This window comes from Protobothrops mucrosquamatus, unplaced genomic scaffold, assembly GCF_001527695.2.
Source record: "Protobothrops mucrosquamatus isolate PMUCROS unplaced genomic scaffold, P.Mucros_1.0 scaffold1133, whole genome shotgun sequence".
Classification (NCBI taxonomy): domain Eukaryota; kingdom Metazoa; phylum Chordata; class Lepidosauria; order Squamata; family Viperidae; genus Protobothrops; species Protobothrops mucrosquamatus.
Genome location: NW_015387351.1, coordinates 938,559 through 963,678, shown reverse-complemented (window position 1 = coordinate 963,678; position 25,120 = coordinate 938,559). Strand labels below are relative to the sequence as shown.

The window sequence follows — 25,120 nt, the reverse complement described above, 5'->3', positions numbered from 1 at the left end:
ATGCACATTAGAAAACTACGACATTACATTACTTTTCAACATAACTGCCATTCAAATTGAGGCACTTGTCATAACGTCTTACAAGATTTGAAATTCCTTAGTAGTAGCCATCTGGCGCCAAATCTGGACTATGGGGGGTGATCAAAAACATCCCAACAGAACTGCTTCAAAAGTTCTTGTGTGTGTCTAGTGGTGTGCAGGCGAGCATTATCACAAACCAACATCACACTGGAAGGGGTGCCATAGAAAATCCCGCCAAATGTGAAGATGCCAAAAGAGTACTGCTAGTGAAGTTCATCGACCCTGGTTCAACCATCAGTTCAGAAGTCTACTGTGAAACGTTACGGAAAACTCAAGACGAGCCATCCATAACAAGTGTTGGGGCATGCTGACTTCCGGTGTGGTGCTGGTTCACGATAATGCTCGCCCACACACCGCTAGACACACCCAAGAACTTTTGAAGCAGTTCTGTTGGGATGTTTTTGATCACACCCTCCCCCATAGCCCAGATTTGGCGCCAAGCGATTACTACTTAGGAATTTCAAACCTTGTAAGACGTTATGACAAGCGGCTCAACTTGAATAGCGATTATGTTGAAAAGTCATGTAATGTTGTAGTTTTCTAATGTGTATAATAAAAATTCTGTATCTGCAGGTGTCTGTCATTGATAACCAAATAGAGGTTTATTTCCGAATTGCCCTCGTACATAGGGCAGCAAATTTTTAGGCTTGAAAATAAGATAGGAATCTAAACAAATCAGTTTCTGTTGGCTACAAATATATTCCCAATCAACTTTAGAAAATGTTGTACATAATATGATTAGAATCCAATATCAGGCAGGTTTCTGTATCTATATTTACTAAAATTAAGACTGAGACATGGGGATAGGTGAAATTCATTTTTGCTCAGTTTCTCCTTTTTTTAAAAAAGGACATTTAATTCCATTTCTGTGCCTGCCTGTATTTTTTGCATATTTCCTAATATACATAGCATTAGGCAGCGCTTCCCACACCTAGGTGAATTACCCAAAATTGGATAAAAGTAGTTTTTCTTTGGGTAATTACACATGGACTCATAACCCAACACCACAGGGAATTTAAATTGACATAAAAATTGTCATAGGCATTAAAATACATTCCAAAATTTCCCAAAGAATTTCTATTAAGACAAAAATCAGCGAAATTACCAATGTAATTTGGCACAAAATCATTCAGAGATATTGTTTTTATAATACAAGTATCCCTCAAGCTATGACAGTAATGAAGGAAGGGACTTACAACCGGTCCTCAATGTTCGATAAGACTTTCTGATAAGTGGTTTGGGGTAATGAAACTACACACATTTTCCACAATATGTGCCTTGCTTGAGTTTTTTGATGAAAGAACTGCTTTGCAAAATCTGGAAAAATAGGATTCTGAAATATACTGTGGTTTGCATACTGGTCCGAGAAGTGCACATTTGTTAAATTTACATTTAAATGTGAACTACATTTCTCTCCAGTCCCTACTGATGTGCTTCACTACAGCATAAAGAAGCAAATAGGATCCCACTGCGTGTACCTTTGCATGATCCCGTCACCTTCAACACAGAATGTGTGCTACTTCCCAAAGGCACAATGGTGAAGTAATCCACACTTTTCACACCCACAGTGTGGGGGTTAAACCTAACAGGGATGACTGATGTGCCACCAGTTTTAACAATGGCTTGAGTGATGTCGCAGGAAAAGACACGATCACGAAGCATCGGCTCCTTCGTTCTGTCAATCCTGAATGGAGCGTCGACCTGTCAAGAGACAGACAGTTAGCTCTCCCTCACTGAGCAAAGAGGTTTGATTTACCTTTGGCTGCATATGCCAAAAAGCCTGAAACAGATTTTTCTCACAATCTTGTCTCTTCTAGCTTGAAAGAATAATTTTTCTACCTTAAACACCTAGCTGGAAAAGGGAACGAAAGAAGCACCATCGTTGGCAGCTGATGTGGTTAGACATTAAGAACCACTGAGATGCTGCTTCTTTTCCATCTTGGTTTTATTATTTCCTCTCTAAGGCTCGAGATGCTTAATAGGGCAAGCCAGTCTTTCAAGTCTATTAATGCATTCTTACAGTCAAGGATCACTGAGTTGAAAAGGAATTAGAGAGGTCCTTTAGCTCAAATGCAGGCCTAATAAGTGAAACAAAGCTGCATTCTGAAATTTGGCCACACACGCCATTACCCTCTTCCTATCACAGTTCTGAGCAGATCAGTGAACTAGACTAGAGCAATGCCTGGCCAGTTTCTTACACCCAAGAAAATTGTAAAAATGGTCCATCGCGTAAATTGTCAACCTAGCAACAGAGATGACCTTAAAAAATTGATAGTTGGAGAAAGTCTTTTAACCAGATTTCTCCCTTCACAACAAGGATGGATGACTTCCAGCGCATTTTCTGAAGAATCCAGAAGCCCTCCCAGATTTTATCACCAACACTCAGCACTATAGTTGGGTTTTTCTCTCCTAAAATTGCAAGTAAATGGATCTGTCAAACGTCCGCTTACTTTATTATACTTATTTTATTTAATTTTTTCAAAAACCTGATCCTTCAAAAACTCCCAAAGAAGTCAGAAGTCAAACATGTTATCCTGTTCCTCACTAATGTTGCTACAGCATCACTGGCATGCCTTCTTTGGTGCTTGAAGACATCCTCTACCCCCCTCCCCCCAAAAAGGTGTGTCCTGTACGGATAAAATCATCTGCTTCAAAAGTCAAAGGAAAGGCAACGTGTCTATGTGAGAAGAACAAGCCGCATTGGATAGAACGCACTCTTCTTCACATTCAAGAAACATGTTTCCATACCATAGATACATTCAGTATCTCCATTTGTTTCTCCACAGTGCTGTCAACAGCAACTGAGCCAAAGGAAAGCACATCCCGGAACTTTATAAGCTTGATATCTTCATTGGTGTCTTCTGGCACGTTGACCAGCAGGTGGGGATATTTACCTAGAAAAACAAAATACTGTATTCAACGATGGAGATGGCTGCATTCTGAATTTATGTCAATTTTGAACATTTGTATCATTTGGTGTGCAGCTATTCATGCTCTGACCTGAAACATGTTTGTAAGAAAAAGATTCTGGGAACAATAATTTCCCTCCTAAACTCTCCCAATAGGAGTTTTTCAGAAGCCTTCTAAATGATGGGCAATTGACTACAAAACCTGGACATGAGAGACATCAAATTTCCTATTCAAAGAAAATGAAAAAATAATAAGAGAGCTGTCATTTTTCTTGCAAGAAAGTAACTAGGCACGGGAAGGACTTGTCCATTTCATGATACTGTTTTTAGCTGTAATAACTGTACACGGTGATTAGGAAAATAACACATTTCTTAACAACTTGGATGTATCCTGAATAAAAGTTCAGAGGCAATACAATGATTAATAGCTATCATTAGATACTTTGCAAGGGAAACAAGAATTGAATGAATTGCAAAAACCAAGCTGAAATTAGGTGGTTTTTTTAAAAATACCTGCAAAATAGGACAGAACAACACATCTTCCCAAGCTCGTGGTGTTTTTTTAACATTGCAAATAAATGTATTGGCAGCCACCCATTATACATGTAACCCCTAATGCATTGTTTGTCCTTAGTACAGTAGGTGAAGATGCAACAGGACATATACATACACCAGACGCGTATAGATTTAGAATGGAAGATATAATTTCATTCTTCCCCCTTACAGTGATGTAGGGAGAAATTGCTATCTACCAAAGGAACAATTTTGACAAGAAATGAGGTGGGGATGATGGACAAACTAAGCTACCATATTTTTCTGTGTATAAGACGCTATTTTTTCCTGCAAACACCCTCTTCAAAAATCAAGTGCGTCTTATACACGGAAAAATAATGGTAACCTCCGCAGCCCAGGGCATGCCTGTGTGCGTTGCCATGCCGCCTGGTGCAGGTGGGCTTGCCACTAACAGGAAGGGGGAGGGGGCAAGATCTTCGGCCGGCCAAACTTGCAGATTTGCCTGCTCAACTGTTTGGCGCTCCACCGAACAGCTGATCGGCGTGGAGAGCGTCTTATACAAGAGTGCGTCTTATAGACAGAAAAATATGGTATTCAGCATATCTAGCTGAAGGTTAGTTTCTGACTCAGGTGTCAGAAAGATGAGTGGAGCTCCCAGGAGGCTGAAAGTTTGCTGAAGATACATATCAAACTTTGTGTTTGATAATTTTAGAGTGTAAATGTTCTTACCAACAGCTTTCAGTTTAAGAGTCTTCTGCTCCTGATGGTCTCCAAAGGTGCATGTTGCTAAAACATCATATACCAAAGCCATCTCCGGTTGAAAAGTCACCTTCATTGTGCATTCTTCACCAGGATCCAACATGCCACGAGAAGGAATAAAAAAAAAAGGTTCGGGCACCTCCCAGCTAAAGCATGTCAGTAGATCCCTACAAAAAACAGTCCATAAACCAAGGGTTCTTTATCAAAACTAAACAGTGTTTCTCAAAATATGGTATTATGCACATATGTATTTATTTTACAATAGCTGCATGCCATCTACTTTGCAAGATTCTGGACAAATCAGAGTAGTAAAATCTCATTAAAAAGGTCCCACTAAAATACTTAAATATAATTAACTATACATTACTACTTAACTAATAGTCAAACTATAAACACCAACGACTGTCCAGTTGTCAGCATTTCTATCAGCCCATCCTCCAAAACCCTAAGAAAAGAGAACGATCTTCAGGGAAAGAAGAAAGGAGCCATTCTAATTTCAGGAAGAGGATTCAAATAAGGTCAGAGCACCTGTGGAGAAAACCTGATCCCATGTTGACATTTGGGGAGAGGGAACAACCAGCATATCTTCTTGAATCAAGCATACAAGACAGAAAGATTCTACTTGGAGAATGCAATGCCATAAAAATTGTGAACCTGAACCATAAAAGGCTTCATAGGTCATAATTAGTGTTATGAATTATATTCCCAAGCGAATGCAGCTCCCACAAAAAAGGGTATGATTTTGTTAGACTGGGTCTGTCCTATCAGGAGTCAGGCCATTTCATATGGACCAGTAACCCAACCAGGAGAGGAAGGAATGAGTTTCAATCACTTAGAGCATCCTGTTCCAAATATGACTACATCTGTTGCACTAGCTGTAAGTAGGCAAAGATTCTTCTGACTACAGCTTCATCTGCTATTCTAGCAAGAACTATGAATCAAGGCAAACCCCTAGATCTTGGCCCAACGTTTAGAGAATGGATAGAAGTTGCCTAAAATCTCTGGATTGAGACAGTGCCTCTTCAAGAGGGGATTGGTTTGGCATGATCTCTTTTAACAAACCCATGCTGGCTTCTGGTTATAACTTTATTTGTTTCTAGATGTTTGTAGATCTATTTTTTTATTATCTTTTCCAGTATCTTTCCAGGTATTGATGTTAGGCTGACTGATCTGTAGTTTCCTGGATCTGTTTTTTCCCCCCTTTTTTTGAAGATGGGAACCACATCAGCTCTTTTCCAATTCTCTGGTAGTTCCCTGGTGCTCCAGGATTTTTTTAAAGATATGATACAGTGGTTCTGAGATGACATCTGCCAGCTCCTTCAGAACTCTGGGATGTAATCCATCAGGTCCCAGTGATTTATGTTCAAGACAAAAATAAACTGGGCTGATACAGAATTCTGTGGGTACCGGCTAGATTACTTGTTGAGAAAGAATCTTATCAATTTTCCTTACAGTAAAAGATAGCCATTTTATAATCCAATGGCAACTCTATCTATGACACGCTCTCAAAACTCTGAACATGTCTCCCACCTTAATAAGTCTGGGAACTGAAGTATTATGGACTTCATATAGTCAAGCAAAGAGTTTAATTTGCCTATTGGTTCCTATTCCTCACAGGTCAGGTGAGAATTTTACTCTAAAACATCTGAAGGATACCATGCTGGGGAAGGTCATTTTACACTATCTAGAGCAGAAATAGCATTTCTGTATCTCAAAAGATCTGGTGGCAACCCAAAAGTAGGCAACTTTGAAGGGTATAAAAAACGGCACCTACCCATTATTGTACAAAGCAAAGGAGGATTCCACAAAATGATAGACAGCACAGGCAGGAAGTTGGATGATAGGTGGGAAAAGCAGTTCAAGGCGTGGTAGCTTAGCTAGCAGTGCAACAGAAAATTCTCCTTCTGGCTTTTCAAAGAGGATGCTGTCTTCATATTCCCTCTGAATAAGAAGAAAAGAAGATAATCAGTTCAAATATGTGTCCCATTTCAAATGGAGTTAGGATGGACATTCCCCTTGTTATGCATAACTGATCAGTGGACAGACAGATGAACGTAGCTAATGAATGGCTACGTAAATTATTTCTTCGTGGATTTTTTTATATAAGATTTGAAATGCTTATATAACAATGTTGCTGTGTAGAAATATTAAAACTAAAAGCATGATGAAACATAAAATGAACCAAACTAACAAATAAGAAGCAGATTCAGTATTAAAATATCTTTCATTTAAATACCTCTTTCAACTATTAGCCCAAAATGAGAAGAGAGCACTTTGGACTTCCTATGGCAGTGGTGGCGAACCTATGGCACGCGTGCCAGAGGCGGCACTCAGAGCCTTCTCTGTGGGCATGTGCGCCATGCCCCGGAGATGGCAACCGTCCCTCTTCAACCAGCTGCCCGCTAACTCGCCGAGGTCCATGTGGCTGGATGCATCCCAGCACCCATGCGCTCGCTGGCCTGTGTGTGCAGGGGCTGATGGTGTCAGGCAGCAGCCACCCCGGCCCCTGCCTTGCCTTGCCCTGCAACAATGGCTCCCCTGCCCTGCCTCGCCTTGCCTTGCCTCACCCCACAGGACGAGCCTCCTGCCCACTGCCCCACCTGCCAAGACCCCCTGGATTTCCCCCAACTCTGCCCGGCCCCCACAGGCGTCCTTCCCCATGAGCAACATCGAGGTGATCATGCCCACCTTGGCCACACCCACCCAGTCTGCCATGAGCACCACAGCCATGCCCACCCAGTGGGCCACACCCACCTGGCACCCGGCGATAAATAAATGGGTTTTGGGTTGCAGTTTGGGCACTCGGTCTCTAAAAGGTTCGCCATCACTGTCCTATGGAATCGATATGACAAGATAGTAATATCTTTAAGACTCTTTACTTATATCTATGAACAAACAAACCAGCTGTTTGTGCAAAACCAAAATGAGGTTTGTTTCTTTTTTGCTTAGTATAATGTGTAAATTGAATTGGTGAATTAGCCATAGCTTCCTTTAGAGCAGTAAACCCCAGAACAAAATATATATTTTTCAATGGATTTTTTTCTGCAGTTCTGGCTCAGTTTAGTATGGCAACAAAGTCGCAAGATTTGACTTTGATTTCCTGGCTTATTCCTGGTCTGCTTTTTTGTTTGTTTATTTGTTTTGATGCAAGCATTAATGTGTAGCACTGTATTATTAAGCATTGTGTTATTCCAATCCTGATGTAGAACTATTTATTTCAGTACCCCAAATCTCATTGTCTGCCAAGTTGGGGAAAGAGATAAGAGGAATTGCTGCTGTTATTTTAAATAGTTATGACTCTGAAATAAGTATAAGCGTGACTTACCTTTTCCAAAGGGCGGAAAATAATTGGCAAAGTTAAGGACATTCCAGGAGTCAGAATAATTGGCTGTGGGAAAATGGTGATGAAGAAACGTGTAGTGGGAGGTCTGGAACAAAAGGAGCACAAAATAGCATAAATGAAGTGATGCTGAAGAGATTCTGTGTAAACAAAGCAAAAAAGTATCTAATAAATAACATTATATGGAGCATACAAAAACAAGCAGACGACATTTTAAGAAACTGAACTATTTCAATGTCAGAGACAGAAAGGTAACAATAGTATTTCCAAAACTGTTAAAATGGAAACTATAGTTGACACTGAGCTGAAAAATATAGAAATACAGTCAAAAGATAGTAGCAAAAAAGAAAAAGAAAAAGAAAGAGCTATTCTGCACGGCAGCTTTAAGCTGTGAGTGTCCTGTCCTGGGCCCAGCTGGAAATGAAGCCAGCTTAAGAATTCCATCCTGGATTTCAATCTGATCCTCCAACATAGCAACGATGCTGTCCATGTGTTCCAGACAACGGTGTGTCTTCACTGGTGGGTTGCCCTGCCTATGCACCCTTCCCACTAGGACTAGGGAAGCTAATGCTAACTGCTTTCCCCTGCATGGGTGGGTTTGGAGAATATGTGTTTTCCCATCACTGGCCTCATAGCCCCATTAGCTTTGAACCACTCTCCTGCCCTGTCAGCAATTTACCCCAGAGGCTCTTCTGCATGGATGCTTTAAGTTGCTTGTCTCTTGGGCAGAAACCAGCTAGAAATGAAGCTGGCTTAAGGAGCTGCTGTCCTACTTCAGCTCTGACAATAATGTCAACCAGTTTTTTTGCCTGATGGCAATCATCACAGCCACTAATTCCATGCATCACATTTTATGAACCCCCTTTCACTGATTCCTCCTCATACTTAACATTTTTTTCAGCATGTCTGCCAGTGATTCATGAAGGTGGAACACCAGTTTTACCTTCTTCCTGTCACTTGAGCTAGAAGAGGAATTTGTCAGAACTCTTGTCCATTTCACTCTTGTCAGAACTCCTGTCAATTTCGTCATTCAACTGGTGAACTTGTTAAGAAAAAAAAAGTCAAGTATTCTACCACTGCACCATGAAAGCCATGGAGGACAATGACCAGAGGGGAAGGGTTGTCACCATTACTGTGCAAGCTGCCAAGTGGAGTGGAGGCATTGTTCTACATTGAAACGAAGCACAACAGGCAGACCATATAGCCCTACTTGCAGAAAATGCTATTTTTGATATGGAGAAAAAAAAACATGGGCAGAGGTTGCTGTGGCAGTAGGCTGGGTTAGGTTAAGTGTGAGATCATGAATCCCTGTCCTCAAGAATCAGTTAATGGACTATCCTCATGCTATATGCAAAGCAGGCAGATAAGCCCCAACATAGCCAGGTTTGTTTTAGAAGGGGTAAGATAATAATTCTAGACTTCTAGGCTTAATACTTAGGAAAAATCCCATTGATATCTCAAGGAATTACTTCCAAGGAATTCTACATAAGATCAGGCTGGGACAAGAGTTAAACAATAAGATCTGAACTAAGCAATATGACAAATTATCTGGATTTACACATTGGGCTATCATACCCATTGTTTAATCCTGATTGGTTGAATAATCAGCAGTTGCCTGGATATGTGCCTTGTATAAAACCAGAGAATATAGTCTATAAACCAAAATGTCTAGAAAGGAAGCAAAGCCAAAACCAAGCAAGTCATAATGTGGCTTTGCACAAAACAGAAACTTAGGTTTATGACATTTTAAAAACCTGCTGAGTTTCAAGAGATCAATATCCGATTTCAAGAGTGTTTTCCTAAATATAATTTGGGTTAAGTGAGGAACAGCCAAAAGAATACAAATGGTAAAAAGTAGGAAAAGCAAATGAAAGCTCCTTTTACCATTGCATGGTCTACAAACCTGAACTTCAGCTTCTGGGGTTTCAGACATACATTTCTTAATATTAGGTGTTTAGTGAATTCCCTTCCTAGGGACCATCCTTGCCAGTTGAGCGTCTCAGCTACTTCAATACCCCAGAAAATATTCTTCTTAGGTTTTTTCACAGAGGAATCTATAGATGTCTGGGAAATCCCCATCAGTTTCTGAAGAAGTGGAAAAACCAAGTTATGGCTTAGCTTATTATCTCATCTGAAGGCTGATAACCAATTTTATTCAACCACTTAACACAAGGAACTATACCCTCCCCTTAATGTTTTCCCAGAAGCTAACCTGGGATAGTTTAGACAATATGAGTGAAACTGGATTTCAACCAAATGGCAAATCTAATACTAACTAAATTAGAAAATCTACACACCTGCTTGGTACCATTGCGACAGAGTCTTTGAAAGGAATCTTTTTTGGCTGTACATCCATGCAGATGAGTGAGCATTTTTGCCTCTGAGAAAATCAAAACCAAAATCAAATTATAGAACACTACAGAGCATTAAACATGCTAGTGACAAGACGCCATCTACTATATTTACCCAAAGAAGGCCAAATCCTCAACAGACTTATTAATGTAATTTTACAATTAGGGAGGGAGTATCTTAGACTGGCTCAGAATTTAGAAATAAAGGCAGACTGGTTTCTTCTGTCTAAACTTCCTTGTAAATGGGTTGTCTTAAATTCAGGGCTACTTTCTACAGAAGGTAATATGATCTTATTGAAATTATGGCCCTAATTGTTTTTTTCCAGAAAATATTTTTTAAAACTACAGAAACGTTTTTAATGTCAGACAACAGCCATTGTTTACTCAGAAGAAGTAAAACCTAAGAAGTTCAAAATTGATTCTATTCATATGTTTCTGAATTCAAATATCATAGTCTCAAATAAGCTTCAAAAAACAGGAGTCTTTGATAATTTTATAATATAATCTCTCATCATAGTGATCATCATAGCACAGCTCCAATCTTACTCTTGTTTACTTGAAAGTAACTCCTATTAAACTCAGTCAATTTAAGGATCCAATTGTTATACACAAAATATTCAAGGCCACTATTATTCATTTCCAAATCCTTTCTAGTTTTATGAACCACCCCATCCCCACCCCGACTTTACACAAATCAAAAGAGGAAACTAGCAGTGGATGTTTTTCTGAAGTTCACCATGATCCTGCCTCTGCCTGAGAGATCCAGAATAATTGTATAGGGTAAAATACTTCCATATGAACTGTCAAATATTAAGTAGAGCCTAAAGCAAAAGGTTGTTGGTGGGTTAAGGATATACAGCGTAGCATTAAGGCAAAAAGAACATCCTGCATTGGCCATTTGATAACACCCCTATACAAATTGTAACGGTTGTAATATGAAGGTCAGGAAGAGATGGATAAACAGTGCCTGGGCAAGAACTACTTTGGGAAGGCAGGCTACCAGCTCCAAACTGCAGGAATTCGGAGAATTCTTTGCTGCCATCTAGTGTTTCTCCAGATGTCTGCAACCAGATATAGTAATTCTAGCTCAGTGTTTCTCAACCTTGACAATTTTAAAGCATGTGGACTTCAACTCCCAGAATTCCACAGCCAGCAATGCTGGCTGTGGAATTCTGGGAGTTGAAGTCCACATGCTTTAAAATTGTCAAGGTTGAGAAACACTGTTTAAATCTAGCTAAAGCAATTCCGAGGCCCCATCACTCAGTTTCTATCCATTGGCTAGTACCTCGTTTGCCTTATATATAGACAGCTGTATGCATGCCTTACGTTATGTATACAGTATATGCACGCATATACATATGCACACATATTGTGTTATCGCATCTACCCCAGCCCCGTAAACCTTTAGTAGGTGCTGATCGTGGGTTCTGGAAGATCTTACCGGAGCTGTACCTTCGCCCAGCTCAGGAAAATAATTGCTTCGGAACAGAAACACAAGATCAAAGAAGCTGGAAAACACGAGACGCCGGCGTTGCTAGGGAAACAATACACGGAAGTAACTGCCGGTTTCCCGAGCAACCAAGAACGGCAGCCGAAGAGGAACACTCTTCCTCGTCGCCTCCCTTCTTTAATACGAAAGTGCAGACGGAGGGAGGCAGGGGGGAAGAGACGCGACGAGAGTGCGCAGGTTAAGTAGTCTCTGGAATGGGGCGACCCCCTAAACCTAAAAGTAAAAGTAGAAGTGGTGCTTCTCTGTGATCTCTGAACGGATGCTGTGAACTACGCTCCCACCCGAGGCAAAAACACGCCGCTTTTCTCATAATTCGTTGGTACAAAAGAGCCGATTGAAGTCTGGGCATTTCCTAACTGCAACATTTTCTTTCTTTCTGAAGGGAAAGAAATAAAAATAGAATAACAGAGTTGGAAGGGACCCTGTAGGTTATCTAGTCCAACCCCCCGCCCAAGCAGCAGACCCTACATCAGGGGTAGGCAACCTTGGCTCTTTTATGACTCGTGGACTTCAACTCCCAGAATTCCTGAGCCAGCATGGCTGGCTCAGTGATTCTGGGAGTTGAAGTCCACGAGTCATAAAAGAGCCAAGGTTGCCTACCCCTGCCCTACACCAGTGTTTCTCAACCTTGGCAACTTTACGATGTGTGGACTTCAACTCCCAGAATTCTCCATCTATTGTTGCTAGCTGGAGAATTTTGGGAGTTGAAGTCCACACATCGTAAAGTTGCCAAGGTTGAGAAACACTGCCCTACACCATTTCTGACCGATGGCAGTCCAGTCTCTTCCTGAAAGCTTCCAGTGATGAAGCTCCCACAACTTCTGAAGACTAACTGTTCCATTAGTTGATTGTTCTCACTGTCAGAAAAAATCTCTTTATTTCTAGGTTGAATCTCTCCTTGATCAGTTTCCATCCATTATTCCTAGTCTGGCCTTCAGATGCTTTGGAAAATAGGTTGACCCCCTCCTCTCTGTGACAGCCCCTCAAATATTGGAACACTGCTATCAGGTCTCCCCTGGCCCTTCTCTTCACTTGACTAGCCACGCCCAGTTCCTGTAACTGTTCTTCATATGTTTTAGCCTCCAGTCCCCTAATCGTCTTTGTTGCTCTTCTCTGCACTCTTTCTACAGTCTCAACACCTGTTTTATAGTGTGGAGTCCAAAACTGGATGTAGTACTCTAAGTGTGGTCTTACCAAGGCTTTATAGAGCGGTATTAGTATCTCACATGATCTTGATTTGAATTCCTCTGTTAATACAACTTAGGATTGCATTGGCTTTTTTGGCTGCCGCCGCACACTGTTGGCTCATATTTAATTGATTCTCCACTAAGACTCCAAGATGCCTCTCACAGTTACTGCTATTAAGGAGCAAAGTCTGAGCAAAGAAGCAAATTTATTATACCCAATCTGCTTTTCCAAACAAGTTCTATTTGCTCTACCTAATTTCTTCTATTAGTCTGGCATTGCTGCCTTAGATGATTTCTCATTACATTTTAAGTGCCCTTGCACTTAAAAAAAATTCATCATAATCTCAACATATCTGTTTAGGAGCAGTCTTTTTTTTTTTGTCCTCCTTCCTTCTTTCCTTCTTTGTTTATTTAAGATTTAAATTCAAATTTAAGTTCATTCTGCACACCTGTTTTTAGTGTGGTTTTGGCCTTCCCTCAGTTCTAAATATTTTCTGTTATGGTAAAGGATAAAAAAATGAACTTGGAAAAGCTACTGTGGGGTGCCCTGGGGAAAAAGGAGAACAGACTGTTATAAAAATATCTAGCATCTTCTCCCACATATATTCTTAGAGAGGCATTATGCAAAATTGTCAGATATGGTAGTTGCAAATTATTAGTAATGCTAATTAATAGTTATATTAATCATGAATAAATCATCTATATCAGTTAGTCTGCTAATTATTAGTATAGTCGCTTCATTTTTAGTCTCAAGGAGAGGTATTGGTGCACTCTGTACAGCCCAATATATGGACTGAGCAGACTTTGCTATCCTCAGATAGTCTTAGACAAGTCAATCTTAGAATACAGTTTTGTACTGGCTAAGTTATAAAAGTGTTTTCTCCTGCGTACATTTTATGTCCTAGAAAGAAATTTCTGGATTCTAGAAACACCCTTGCAAGTGCCCTTGGGTTTGAAGTAGACTGTAAAAGATGTTCCTTTAATATGGTATGTCTGTTTACCTTCTGAATCACACTGCTGTATGACATTAAATCAACCCCGTTCCCTCTCTCTCTAGTACCATTGCTCCCCTCAAATTGGACAGGAGCCCAGATATAGCAGAAACACTCATAAATTACAGCCATTAAATAACATGCTTTCTGCAGCATCAGAGACCCACAAACAGACTGAGCGTGAGCTGAATGCCACTATCTATCACTTTAATGGATGTACTCTGGAAATTAAACCTGTCACAGCCCATCAAAGGGAATGTTTCAGCCCATGACATTCTGATATGGGCATTTCTTGCCCGTCTTTCTTTGTTTCTTGCCACCTTCCCCGTGTGCTTCCACTTAACCCATGACCCTTGATACTCTGGAGCCCCGAAGTCAGGCCATAAGGTTGATTCTAAGGAAGTGAATGGCCCTGAGTCTTCCATCAGATTCCAACAAAGCTGTTCTTAAGAGGCCAGTCATTTGCTATCAGAAGGGGATAACCAGGACTCTAGGGAAAGATAAGAAGCAATCCTTGTCCTGCTTTATGAAAAAATAAAAAATCCCTAGAGATAATACTTTGATTAGGCAACTACATTTATGGGTTCTTAGAATATTTTATCATGCAGAATGTTTATAAACCAGGAAAAAGGTAGGAGGAAAAACTTGGCTACTTTTTCAATCTGTGCCTATATTTATATATAATCTTGATGGAGTGAAAGCCTTCAGGCGCATGCAAATTGAATGTTAGATAATTCAGAATGGTGTTGGAAAGCCTGATAGGTGATGGAAATAAGTGGATCTTTTTTGTCCCATTTTTAAAATCTTTCATAATTGGTGGCAGCATCTAACCAGTGTTGGTTGATTTAAAAAAAAATGCCAAGGAGGGTCATACTTATTTGGCCCTCAGATGAGAAGCCACCAAGAAATCCCCAGGCTCCATAGTAGAAGAGGAAGTCAAATCATTGTGGACAAAGATAAACCATTTTCTTTTAATCTTCCCACCCCCAAATATGCAGGAACTTGAGCTAGGGCGGGATAAAAATCCAAACAAATAAATAAAATAAATAAATAAAATAGTCTTGGACAAGTCTTTATCTCTACAGCCAAAGAGTTTCCATCTCAGGTAAAATCCTTTAGCTAGTGAAAATCAAGTTGAAACAGCCATCACCAAACTAGGAAAATAGAATTTACTAAACAAAGGAAAAGAAGCTAAACTTTACAAATATGGGTAATTACTTGGACTTAGTATGCCAAAGTATCATTTTATTTCTGCTGAACTTGAGATGATAATACCCATCCTGGGAATTAGACACATCCTGGAGATTGAGAAGAAGTTCCCTGAGGATGGGCTCCAGCATGAGTTCAAAAGCTGGGAAGAACAAATCTCTGGTCCTGGTGACCGACTCAGATTGGTTCCTGCAACGTTATCCTGGGACGTGTATATTTGCCTTCGTTCACAGAAATACCCATGTCTGGAATGAAAAGCCAGCTTTCTGGATTTACCTGGAATGATGTGAATTGTAGAGAAAATAGCTGGGATGGGAGAAGGAGGAATGCTGGAAAAGCGAACATCATTTACTTTCAGGAGCATATTTGAATCCAATTGAAAATGTATTCATTATTATTAGATTTTTACAGAGAAAGAGAAAGAGAGAGATTTTTCAGCTCAAAATAGCCAGCATCCTAATAGTCCTATCTGTCTCCTATTTTTCCCCATAACAAGAATCCTGTGAGATGAGTTAGGCTGAGAGACTGGCTCAAAGTCAACCTGCCAATGTTCATGCCCAAGAGAGAATTAACATTCACAGCTTCCCAATTTCTAGGCCAGTACCTTAGCCACTGCCCCAACTGGCTTGCAGAACCCTTAGTCCTCCTGTCCCGTATCTAGATTTAAAGGCAAACTGCAAACTGGCTATTATTCTGCCTGTACTGTGTTCGAAAATATTTGAACCACTATTATTCTTTAATGGGTTGTGGCAGTCACATACTAGGCTAATAGAGTGGTATCTTATTTTTTTTAAAAAACCCTTTCAATAGAAAGATAAACATCCAGCTCACTAGAAGGACTCCTCTCATAGTAGGATCCATTCTGGCTAGCGACAATGGAAATACCTTTACACTGGGAAGGCACCAAGTTGGCTAAGACTCATGTAGATTTTTCATATGACACAGAAAAGGGAGAGCTTAACAAAAAAACAAATAACACTGGAGAACTTTTCCTCAAATATCTAAAGCAATGGATTGAATTTAAGATGTCCGTGAGAAATCTTCTCCGCTTCCTCCTCTTTTTGTTAAATGCATTCAAACGTAGTCAGAATCAGGCAGCAATGATTGAGAAAATAAGAAAATAAGGGACACTGCAGAGCTGTTTTATGTAATTGTTGGTACCATTCAAGTTATTTCTATAAAATTCAGGGCAGTGGGACCTTTACTGCAATTATTGACTGCACCCTCTGTGTGTCAGTATTGCTCCACAGAGCCAGGATTTTCAACCACTTGGAAAGAGAGAGAGAGAGAGAGAGAGAGAGAGAGAGAGAGAGAGAGAGAGAGAGAGAGAGAGAGAGAGAGAGAGAGAGAGAGAGAGAATTTTCAGAACCCCTGATCAGAAGGCAAAGCTCTAGTGATAGTAAATTAGCTGTGCTTGTGAATGAACTTTTTCTTTTTGCCTTTAATCTCACACAGAATATCAAGTTAGGATTCTGCGAAACACAGTTGGAAAAACTCTGGCCCACAGCTTCAGTGTGTTGTGATCTGGAAGAGCGAGCAAACCTGTTACCATGCTGATACACATCTTTAAGTCACCATCCTTATGAAGTTCAAAGATTACTTAAACACGTTCCTAAAGTGAAGTACAACTTACATCATATCTCCAAGTTGTCCTCCCATTTCATTGTTCAATCTCCATATTATTTGTTGTTGTGGCAACAAGATGTCCACATAGGTTATGCCCTTTGGTTGAATCTTTCACTATCAGACAGGCTTTACCAGCTGGTAACCAATCTTCAATTTCATCTCCTTGCGGTATGTTGTTAAACTGCTTGGCAATGAGTGGGTGGAGACTAGTCAGATTTTTCAACCAAAAACCATGCAGTTTATCTTCACCTGGTGCTGACCAATTCTTGATCTCCTTTGCCCTTTTTTCACCATTCTGTTATTATTACAGGTTCTTTCATTTCAGCTTCTTATTCTGCCTCATTTATTGAAACTGCCTTCTTCTTGTATTTCTTTGGGTTGTCCCTTGGCTACAGCTAGAACTGCACTGTTTCTTTTTTGGCAGGTGTTGACTGCTTCACTGCAGTCTCACTACTGATGGATTGTTGTTACTGTTACTGCCATTTAGCAGATGTGCCTTCCTTTTTGCCCTTTTTTCTAATTGTCATGGTTTACTGTACTTGACTCATTATTTGCAACGTATTGCGTATCACCTTGAGAATTCTTTTTCTGAAAGTAACATGATTTCTCTTTTCATATAATGTAGAAATTAAATGGAGCAAAGCTTTGTATATGCTACTTTGTGAGTGCGCCTTTTAAAAAAAATCTTGCTCAACTCACCATGATACATGATTGATGGGCACTCAGAGGAATGCTTCATAACATGGGAATCTAAAAAGAGGAAGGACTCCAGGCCTTTATATATAAATAAACCTTTTAAAAAATACGTATCCATTGGATAACTTGTCTGGATGCTTAGGAACTGAGTATACAGATTAATAACTTGGATGGATAACTCCTGACTGGACATATTGGCAAGCGTTCAGCCAAATGGTTGACTATCTATAGAGAAGGTTTCTACTGTGGAATAGGAGACCCCACCTGAAGAGTGCCTATAATTTGGGAGCATAATAAACATTGTGGTTACTATAAATTGTGGCCTAGCCTAAATAAACGTTATTATTGATCATCACACAGTCAGCCAGATGTTCAGACTAGATTTGACATTTTTGTCTATGTATCGAGTCCTTACCAAGGAGCTGGGATAGGCAGATGTGGATGGTATTTGATGGTATTACAGATATTATTGCAAGATGGAAGCTGTTCCTAGTAAGGCCACCTTTTGCAGTTGACTGATAGCGAAATTGTCAATGCCGATAGTGTCCAAGTGGTGCTCCAGTTGTTTTGGGATTTCACCCAAGGAGCCCATTACTATTGGTATATTATTATTATTATTATTATTATTATTATTATTATTATTATTATTATTATTATTATTATTATTATTATTATTATTATTATTATTATACTGTGCAGCTGGATCTTATGCATTTCTACTTGGAATCAAATCCAACTGATTTTCTTGGGGATTATTCCCAAGTAAAAATGCATAGCATGTATGCAGGACTTTGTTATATTCATTTTGCTTTATATATCTTTTTTGCTGGCAAAACAATTAAATGAATTGTATTCACTAATTCACATCAAAAATGTCTCTAGACAGAATTCTTACTAGGGTTATTATTGCCCCAGACTTAATTCTCTTTTTCTGAACTTTTTCTGAGCATTGTGTGGTAGATGGCCCCTGAGTACTTAATGTATTCATTCCTTCTTTCTCCGATCAGCTTCTTGTCATCTCAGTCTCCAAGTGTTCTGTTTCTCTTTTCTGCAGTTAGTAGAAGCTACCAAGTAAAGGGAGACTTTTGTCTTGTCTTTGTTGAAGTCATCATCTTTATAGCCGGACAAAGGGAACACCCAGGCGAGGAGTGCCTCTAATCCCACCCACCCCCACCCCCAATACACTTACAGAACAATTACACGATAAATATCTTCCAAACACACATAAATTAAGCAGCACAGTTTTACCAGGGCACTAGCCCAGGTAGAGTCCTTCTTTTCTAAAAGTCTATGAGCAGGAGAAGAGCACCAAATGGTCTGATGGTCTAGAGCCAGTTCCTGGAAGCTCCTCACTGTCTTTCTTTTGGGGCTCAACAACATCTGCTCATAGCAGCACATTCCTCTCCCTGTGACTGGTGTTCTGCACTTCCTCGTCCTCTTCTGAGCCTGAGGGATCTGAGCTGAAGCTGAAAGTGTCGGCATCATGGTGCAGGAATTGCACACTGGCCCTGTGTTTCTTACATTCATCACCACCGCTCTCTTCTTCTTCCTCCTCCTCCTCCCCTCGCGCCTCTCCAGGGAGCAGTTTCTCTGGGGCCTTGCTTGCCACTCTCTGCTTCTCCGCCTCAGCCTGGGTTACCTGATCCTTGGCCTTACGACTTCGCTTCCACTTCATCCTGCGGTTCTGAAACCAGATTTTCACCTGAAAGAAATGAACAGGCAAAGGCTGACCATGTGTCAATGACCCTTCACCACTCTCCTAGCTTCTATACTGCGGTCCGGAGCCGCATGTGGCTCTTTGAGCCTTCTCCTGCAGCTCCCAGCCTCCTCCGCCATTTGCAGAGAGAGAGAGAGAGACAGAGAGAGGCACTTGCGCTTCCCTTCTCTCTCTCTCTCTCTCTCTCTCTCTCTCTCTCTGTGTGTGTGTGTGTGTGTGTGTGTGTGTGTGTGTGTGTGTAAAAAAGAGAGTGGCCTCACGCAGTTCTCAGACGAGCTGACAAGCTTATTGGGCGGGGCTCCTGCCTTGGCTGCATTTCTGCAGGAAGCAAGAAGGGCAGGAGAGAGCTAGCCCAATAAGAATGTGTTTCAGCTTGTTGGAGAACAGCCTGAAGCCAGCTTGCCAGGTGAGCAGAAGATCAGAGAGAGGGAGAGAGGGGGGGGAGATAGAGGGAAAGAGAAAGAGAGAGGGGGAGAGAGGGAGAGGAAAGAGAGGGAGAGAGAGAGGGAGAGAGGGAGAGAGAAAGAGAGATGGGGAGAGAAGGAGAGGAAAGAGAGAGAGAAAGAGAGATAGAAAGGGAGACAGAGAGAGAGAGAGAAAAAGAGAGGGGGAGAGAAAGAGGGAGCGAGAGAGGGAGATGAAAGAGCAAGAGAGAGAGGGGGAGAGAGAGGAAAGAGAAAGAGAAAGAGAGAGGGAGAGGAAAGAGAGAGAGAAAGAGGAAAGGGAGAAAGAGAGAGGGGGAGAAGAAAGAGAGAGAAAGAGAGGGAAAGAGAGAGAGAAAAAACTCATGCACAGCAGCCTCTATTTCTTTTTAATTAAACTCTTCAATCAAGCTCCCCACCCCTTGTTCTATACTATCCTTGTGAAGCACAGTTCAAGGGTGGAAAACTGCCCTCGCTGCACCTTAACTGCCAATGGCTTTTTAAAACCCTCAGTGTTGCTCCAGCACCTTAACCACTCTCCCGCGGAGACGAATGGATAAAAAGTACTTATTTTCATTGCTTGTAAAACAGCTACTTTGGGTCGGTATCTGCAGCCCATAAAAATCTCTCCGCAAGACTGCCTTGCAGTTTCATCAGAGAATGTAGAAAGTTTCAAAGCGGTTTGTTTGTTAGATGTACATACTACACAACTCCCAGAGAAGAAGATACATCTCTTTTTTTAGTGAGACAATGTGCATTTCTGAATTGTTTTAATAATTACTGTCCCGTTTATCTATGTATGATGCAGATCCCTTTTATGAAGGAGAACGAAAAAAACCGAATGAATGAGATATCTACTTTCTGAGGATAGGAAACAATTCTGACATTGCTTACAAAATGTAGAGGACTAGCTCATTTACAGTACTTCTTGCTAGGAGGCAAGAGTGGACAGTTGCACACTGCAAACTTTATGAGACCTACTGGATCTCTAGATCTCTCCTACCTACCAGGCTGTGGCATCTTCATACTATTCATGATGAACAGTGGGAAGTGCACATGCTGCTTCTATGATTCTGCATGAAATAGATGAGGGCTATGAAATACAAGCTGGGGGAGTGTATCAGTAATTATGTATATGTATTTTATTTTATTATATGCCAGTGTTTTTATTCTGTTATTTCCAGATACAGGCATTTCCAGATATCTGTTACTTCCAGATATATTGATGGTAGAATCCCAGAGGCAAAAATTCATTTTGACCCGTTACCTCTCAGTGGGTATTATTGTTCCACAAGGTTATGGGTTTCATTTTTAAAAAAAAAAAAAATTCCTCCCATGACTATCAGCAGATGGCAGCACTAGCAGACCTTGGCTCAGCTCTGATCAGAGATATCATCAGGAAATCCCAGGGCTGCAAATGGAATGGAAAGATTTAAAAAGAAAAGAAAAACCCCACCAAAAAGAAACCATTTTCACATTGTTAGCAGAAAGCCACCTGGAGATGTCCGTGAAACCACCAGGGTTTGCTCTTGACTCAAGGGGGTCTTTGCAAATGATGAAAGGCATAAGGTGAAATGTGTATATTTTATGTGTTGTGTCCCTGCTGCTAACTCCCTTGACAATGTGGGCAAGGTGTTGAGATTACATTTCTCTTTCCTGGGTGATACCTGTGTCTCCGTTAGCATCAGTGATGTGGCCACTTCGAAACGTTTGGGCCGTGAAAGATACTTGTTGATCTTGAACTGGTTCTCCAGCTCAAGAAGCTGCTGACTGGTAAAGGCTGTTCGAGGTCTACGGCATTTGCCCATCAGGTTGGTTGGTGGGGAAGCTGAAAAGAGAAAGGAAAATCAGGATGTGTTGGAAGCAAAGTAAAGGCAGCCTTTTTTTAACACTTCTCCACTGTTGCAAGACTCTATACCAGTGATGGCGAACCTTTTAGAGACCGAGTGCCCAAACTGCAACCCAAAACCCACGTATTTATTGCCAGGTGTCAGGTGGGCGTGGCCCACTGGGTGGGTGTGGCTATAGTGGTCATGGCAGACTGGGTGGGTGTGGCCAAGGTGGACATGGTCACCTCGATGTTGCTCGTGGGGAGGGACACCTGTGGGGGTCGGGAAACGGGGGAGATCCAGGGGAGTCTCTGGCAGGTGGGGCAGTGGGCAGGAGGCTTGTCCTGCGGGGTGAGGCAAAACGAGGCAGGGGGGGTGCCATTGTCACAGGGCAAGGCGAGACAGGCCGGGGCGGCTGCTGCCTGACACCATTGGCCCCCGCACACAGAGGCCAGCGAGTGCATGGGGGCCGACAGTGTCTGTCAGCAGCCACAGCCTGCCGGCCCCTCGACTGGTGCACTCTGGGGCTCCGCAACCCACCGCCAGCAGTTCAGAGAAGCCACCGCTGAGCTGGATGGCCGGCCGACAGCTGAGGAGGCGATGCAGTGGGTCGTGCCTGGGAAAAGGAGAGCATGCGAGGCCAGGAGGGACAGGATGGGGGGGGAGGGAAACCAGCCGTGCTGGGATGCACCCGGCCACGTGGGACCTCGGCGAGTTAGCGAATGGCTGGTTGAAGAGGGACGGTTGCCATTTCTGGGGCATGGCACGCGTACCCACAGAGAGGGCTCTGAGTGCTGCCTCTGTTCGCCACCACTGCTCTATGCCCTGTATCATTGCTTAGGTTTCTACGATGCAGCTATTTGCAGGAGACATCAATACATTCAAAAGCTTACACATTTTTATTTATTTTGTGGTTAACTATTATTATTACTAAATTAGTATTATTATTACCATCTAAGATCTGTATGCTGTCCTTTGCTCACTTTAACAATCTAAAACTTACACTGTTTATATATGTTAATATAGAATGCATTATTACTGTAAATCAAAATATGTCTCTTTGCTCTAGGCCACAGGTGTCAAACTCGATTGTGTCACGTGACTTATCATATTGCGATTTTTTTGCCTTTGCGGAGCCGGGGTGGCTGTGGCCTGCGTGTGACACATCCGGCCTGCGAGCAGCCAGCTTGACACCCCTGTATAGAAGAAGCTGACTTCTCAATATTTCACTTTCTTCCTACTGATAGAGAAGGATATTTCTGATGTTTTCCTCACAACAGTAAACCAAATATACTATCTCCAGCTGGTATTTATACATAAAAAGCCACTGCATTGCTGTTGGTGCTGTTATTATTTCATATTTAGATAATGCTGCTGCCATATTTAAAAGCATTTGGATGCTACCTAACATTGGTTATAAAATGCCAACTGGGTTTTAACAAGCCAATACACGCAACCAGTTGCTAGTTTAGCAACTGTTAGTTTAAATAACTGCAATATTTAACAGATGAACATGCAGTTGGGATTTCTTTTTTCTGCTCTTTACTTTTTTTTTTGCCCCTGTGCCTGTAACAGAAATCTGCCATGCAAACATTAAGCAGCTAATTATCTCTCCACAACTATATTTGTCTCAGGAAAAGCTTCACTTATTGGTGTTATTTCTAAAACTAGTCTTTTATAACTAGTATACAATTCCCTTTGGAATTTCTTTCATTTTTCTTCAACTGCTGTTTGCTGCTTCACTGGCATTTTCTTCAGCATGAGAGTTGGAAAGTTGAACTTTATCCAGCCTTGAAAGGCTTCTTATCTCTCAGCTAATTACCTTATAGAGTTGATATGCTACAGTAATCAAATAAAGGCAGCCTCAAAATAATTTATTTTTATTTCTGTTATGATTTACTGTATATCCTGCCTTTGGCAAATAAGGCAAAGCTCCCTAAAGGAAAAGTGGCATAGAAAGATAATATATATACTGTATATAAATACATTTGCTTCCTGACAATAGGAGTTTTAGATAAAAATTATGTATCCTAATGCTCCATATCTTAATGTTTGAATACTACATTGGGCCTGAAAAATGTCAGATGTCCCCTTCATGCATCAGAACCTCTCACTTTTTTTCACGGTCACATTTTTAGCCCAGTTTTTACTTCTATAAATGTTATCATGTCACTTTAACATAAACAGTCTAATTTTATTGACTGATGGTATCACATAATTAGTTTAGAATGAGAACAGGAAACATTGCATATATTTTGAATGGGCAGGTTTTCATACCTGTCAGTTTCTCTCTCTCTCTCTCTCTCTCTCTCACACACACACACACACACACACACAGAGGGAGGGAGGGAGGGAGGGAGAGGGAGAGAGAGACTCATGCACACATAGATGGTGATTTTTGTAGGGCGTAAAAATCTTCTCAAACTGACTTCCACAAAACTGACTCTTCCTTTCATTTACCTCCCTGGTAACTTACATACAATAAAACATGAATATCTATGGTAGCATTTCCTTCCTACCAGTGGCATTTTATTAAGGTTGTCAGGCTTGGCAGACTGTATGAAGAGATATATAAGCTTGACTCGTTGAGCCTGCTTCTTTTCCTTCAAAATAATGATTTTATGACCCCGCTGATATTAACCTGTGTGATAAGCTATCAGCCCTTGCTTTAGAAATTGCAATCAATTCCGTTGGTGAAATTAAACCACCTTTATTAGCATAAGGTGTATTTAATTACCTCCAGCTGTTCCCGGGAGTGATAAAGGCAGCCTGCCTCCACACTGGCTTAGGAGTACCTGGTGGGCTAATAAGCTGTTATCAGAGCATGTTGCTGAATGGGGAGGAGGAACAAAAGAAGCTTTGAGGGAAGGCTGCAGCTTGCCCCCACAGAGGCAGAACAGGAAGGGTGTGCTTGATTCTACCACTATTGCCCATTTTATGGGCCGCCTCCTGGATTAGCTTTTACAGCCCTTGACTAAATAGAGAATAGACACTGGGAGGTGAAAGTGGGCTGGAAGAGATAGGTACAGAGAATCAAAGAAGCATGATGAGAGTTCTCAACAAACACACAACCCGCTTTGATCACTGATTGTGTTTAATGGGTCTGTTAAAGTAAACCCCCAAACATTGCCTCTGAAGCTTCAGAAATCGGCATCCTGTGTTTGGAGGTAGAAAATACTCTCAAAAATTGTGATCTGAACTGTAAGATATGCTTTTGTGGTGATCCTTTAGTGGCTTTCAACTCTTCCTGAGCCAATGGACATTTTAAAAAAAGACATACCCCAATCGCCCTCCAAATAATCCATGAAAATTCTAAAAATCTCCTGGCTGGGTGCATGAGATGGCCCTGTTCACTTTTCATCATTGCCCACCCAAGATAGACCTCAGTGTCCCAAAAGAGAAAGCCTGGCCCTTAGCTGTCCAAAGCATTCCTCCCAGGAAACCACTGACTGTTTTGATTATTGCCTTAAAAATGATAGTGCCTAAATGTGATAGTTTCAATAACTGCTAGCACCTGGCCAACCTTGTCTGCACCCAAAAGTTAAACGGGGCCTAGATATAATGGAAATCCTAGAGGTGAGGCTAGACTGAAAAACTGGGGAAAAATATCCTATCAGTAAACAAGTATACATGAATTACAAGAAAATGACACAGAATTCATTTTTGCTGGACGTGAGGGCACCTTTACCTTTAGATTATATTATTACCTCCTTTTGCGTTGAAAATGAAGTAATCCTCTGTAGGCTCTAACATCTAGAACAGGGGTGGGCAACCTTGGCTCTTTCTATGACTTGTGGACTTCAACTCCCAGAATTCCTGAGTCAGCATGGCTGGCTCAGGAATTCTGGGAGTTGAAATCCACGAGTCATAAAAGAGCCAAGGTAGCCTACTCCTGATCTAGAAGAAACTGACAAAGAGTTTCCTGTAGCCTTTAGTTATCTTAGCTGCCTTGAATGTCAAAATCCTAACTTTATCTCAT

At 41.2% G+C, this 25,120-nt stretch overlaps 1 protein-coding gene across 1 annotated transcript in view; it reads right to left on the bottom strand.

Moving 5' to 3' along the window:
* Positions 1–9,919, bottom strand: part of CFAP65 (cilia and flagella associated protein 65) — a 49,394-nt gene extending 39,475 nt beyond the window's left edge. The window contains exons 1-7 of the mRNA XM_015820482.2: positions 9,900–9,919; positions 9,506–9,687; positions 7,588–7,690; positions 6,037–6,203; positions 4,233–4,429; positions 2,830–2,975; positions 1,560–1,782 (exon numbers count right to left, since the gene is read on the bottom strand). Of these exons, the coding sequence (XP_015675968.2) occupies positions 1,560–1,782; positions 2,830–2,975; positions 4,233–4,429; positions 6,037–6,203; positions 7,588–7,690; positions 9,506–9,681 (1,012 nt within the window). The 5' untranslated portion in view covers positions 9,682–9,687; positions 9,900–9,919. The remainder of the gene's footprint in view (positions 1–1,559; positions 1,783–2,829; positions 2,976–4,232; positions 4,430–6,036; positions 6,204–7,587; positions 7,691–9,505; positions 9,688–9,899) is intronic.
* Between the last annotated feature and the right edge of the window lie 15,201 nt (positions 9,920–25,120).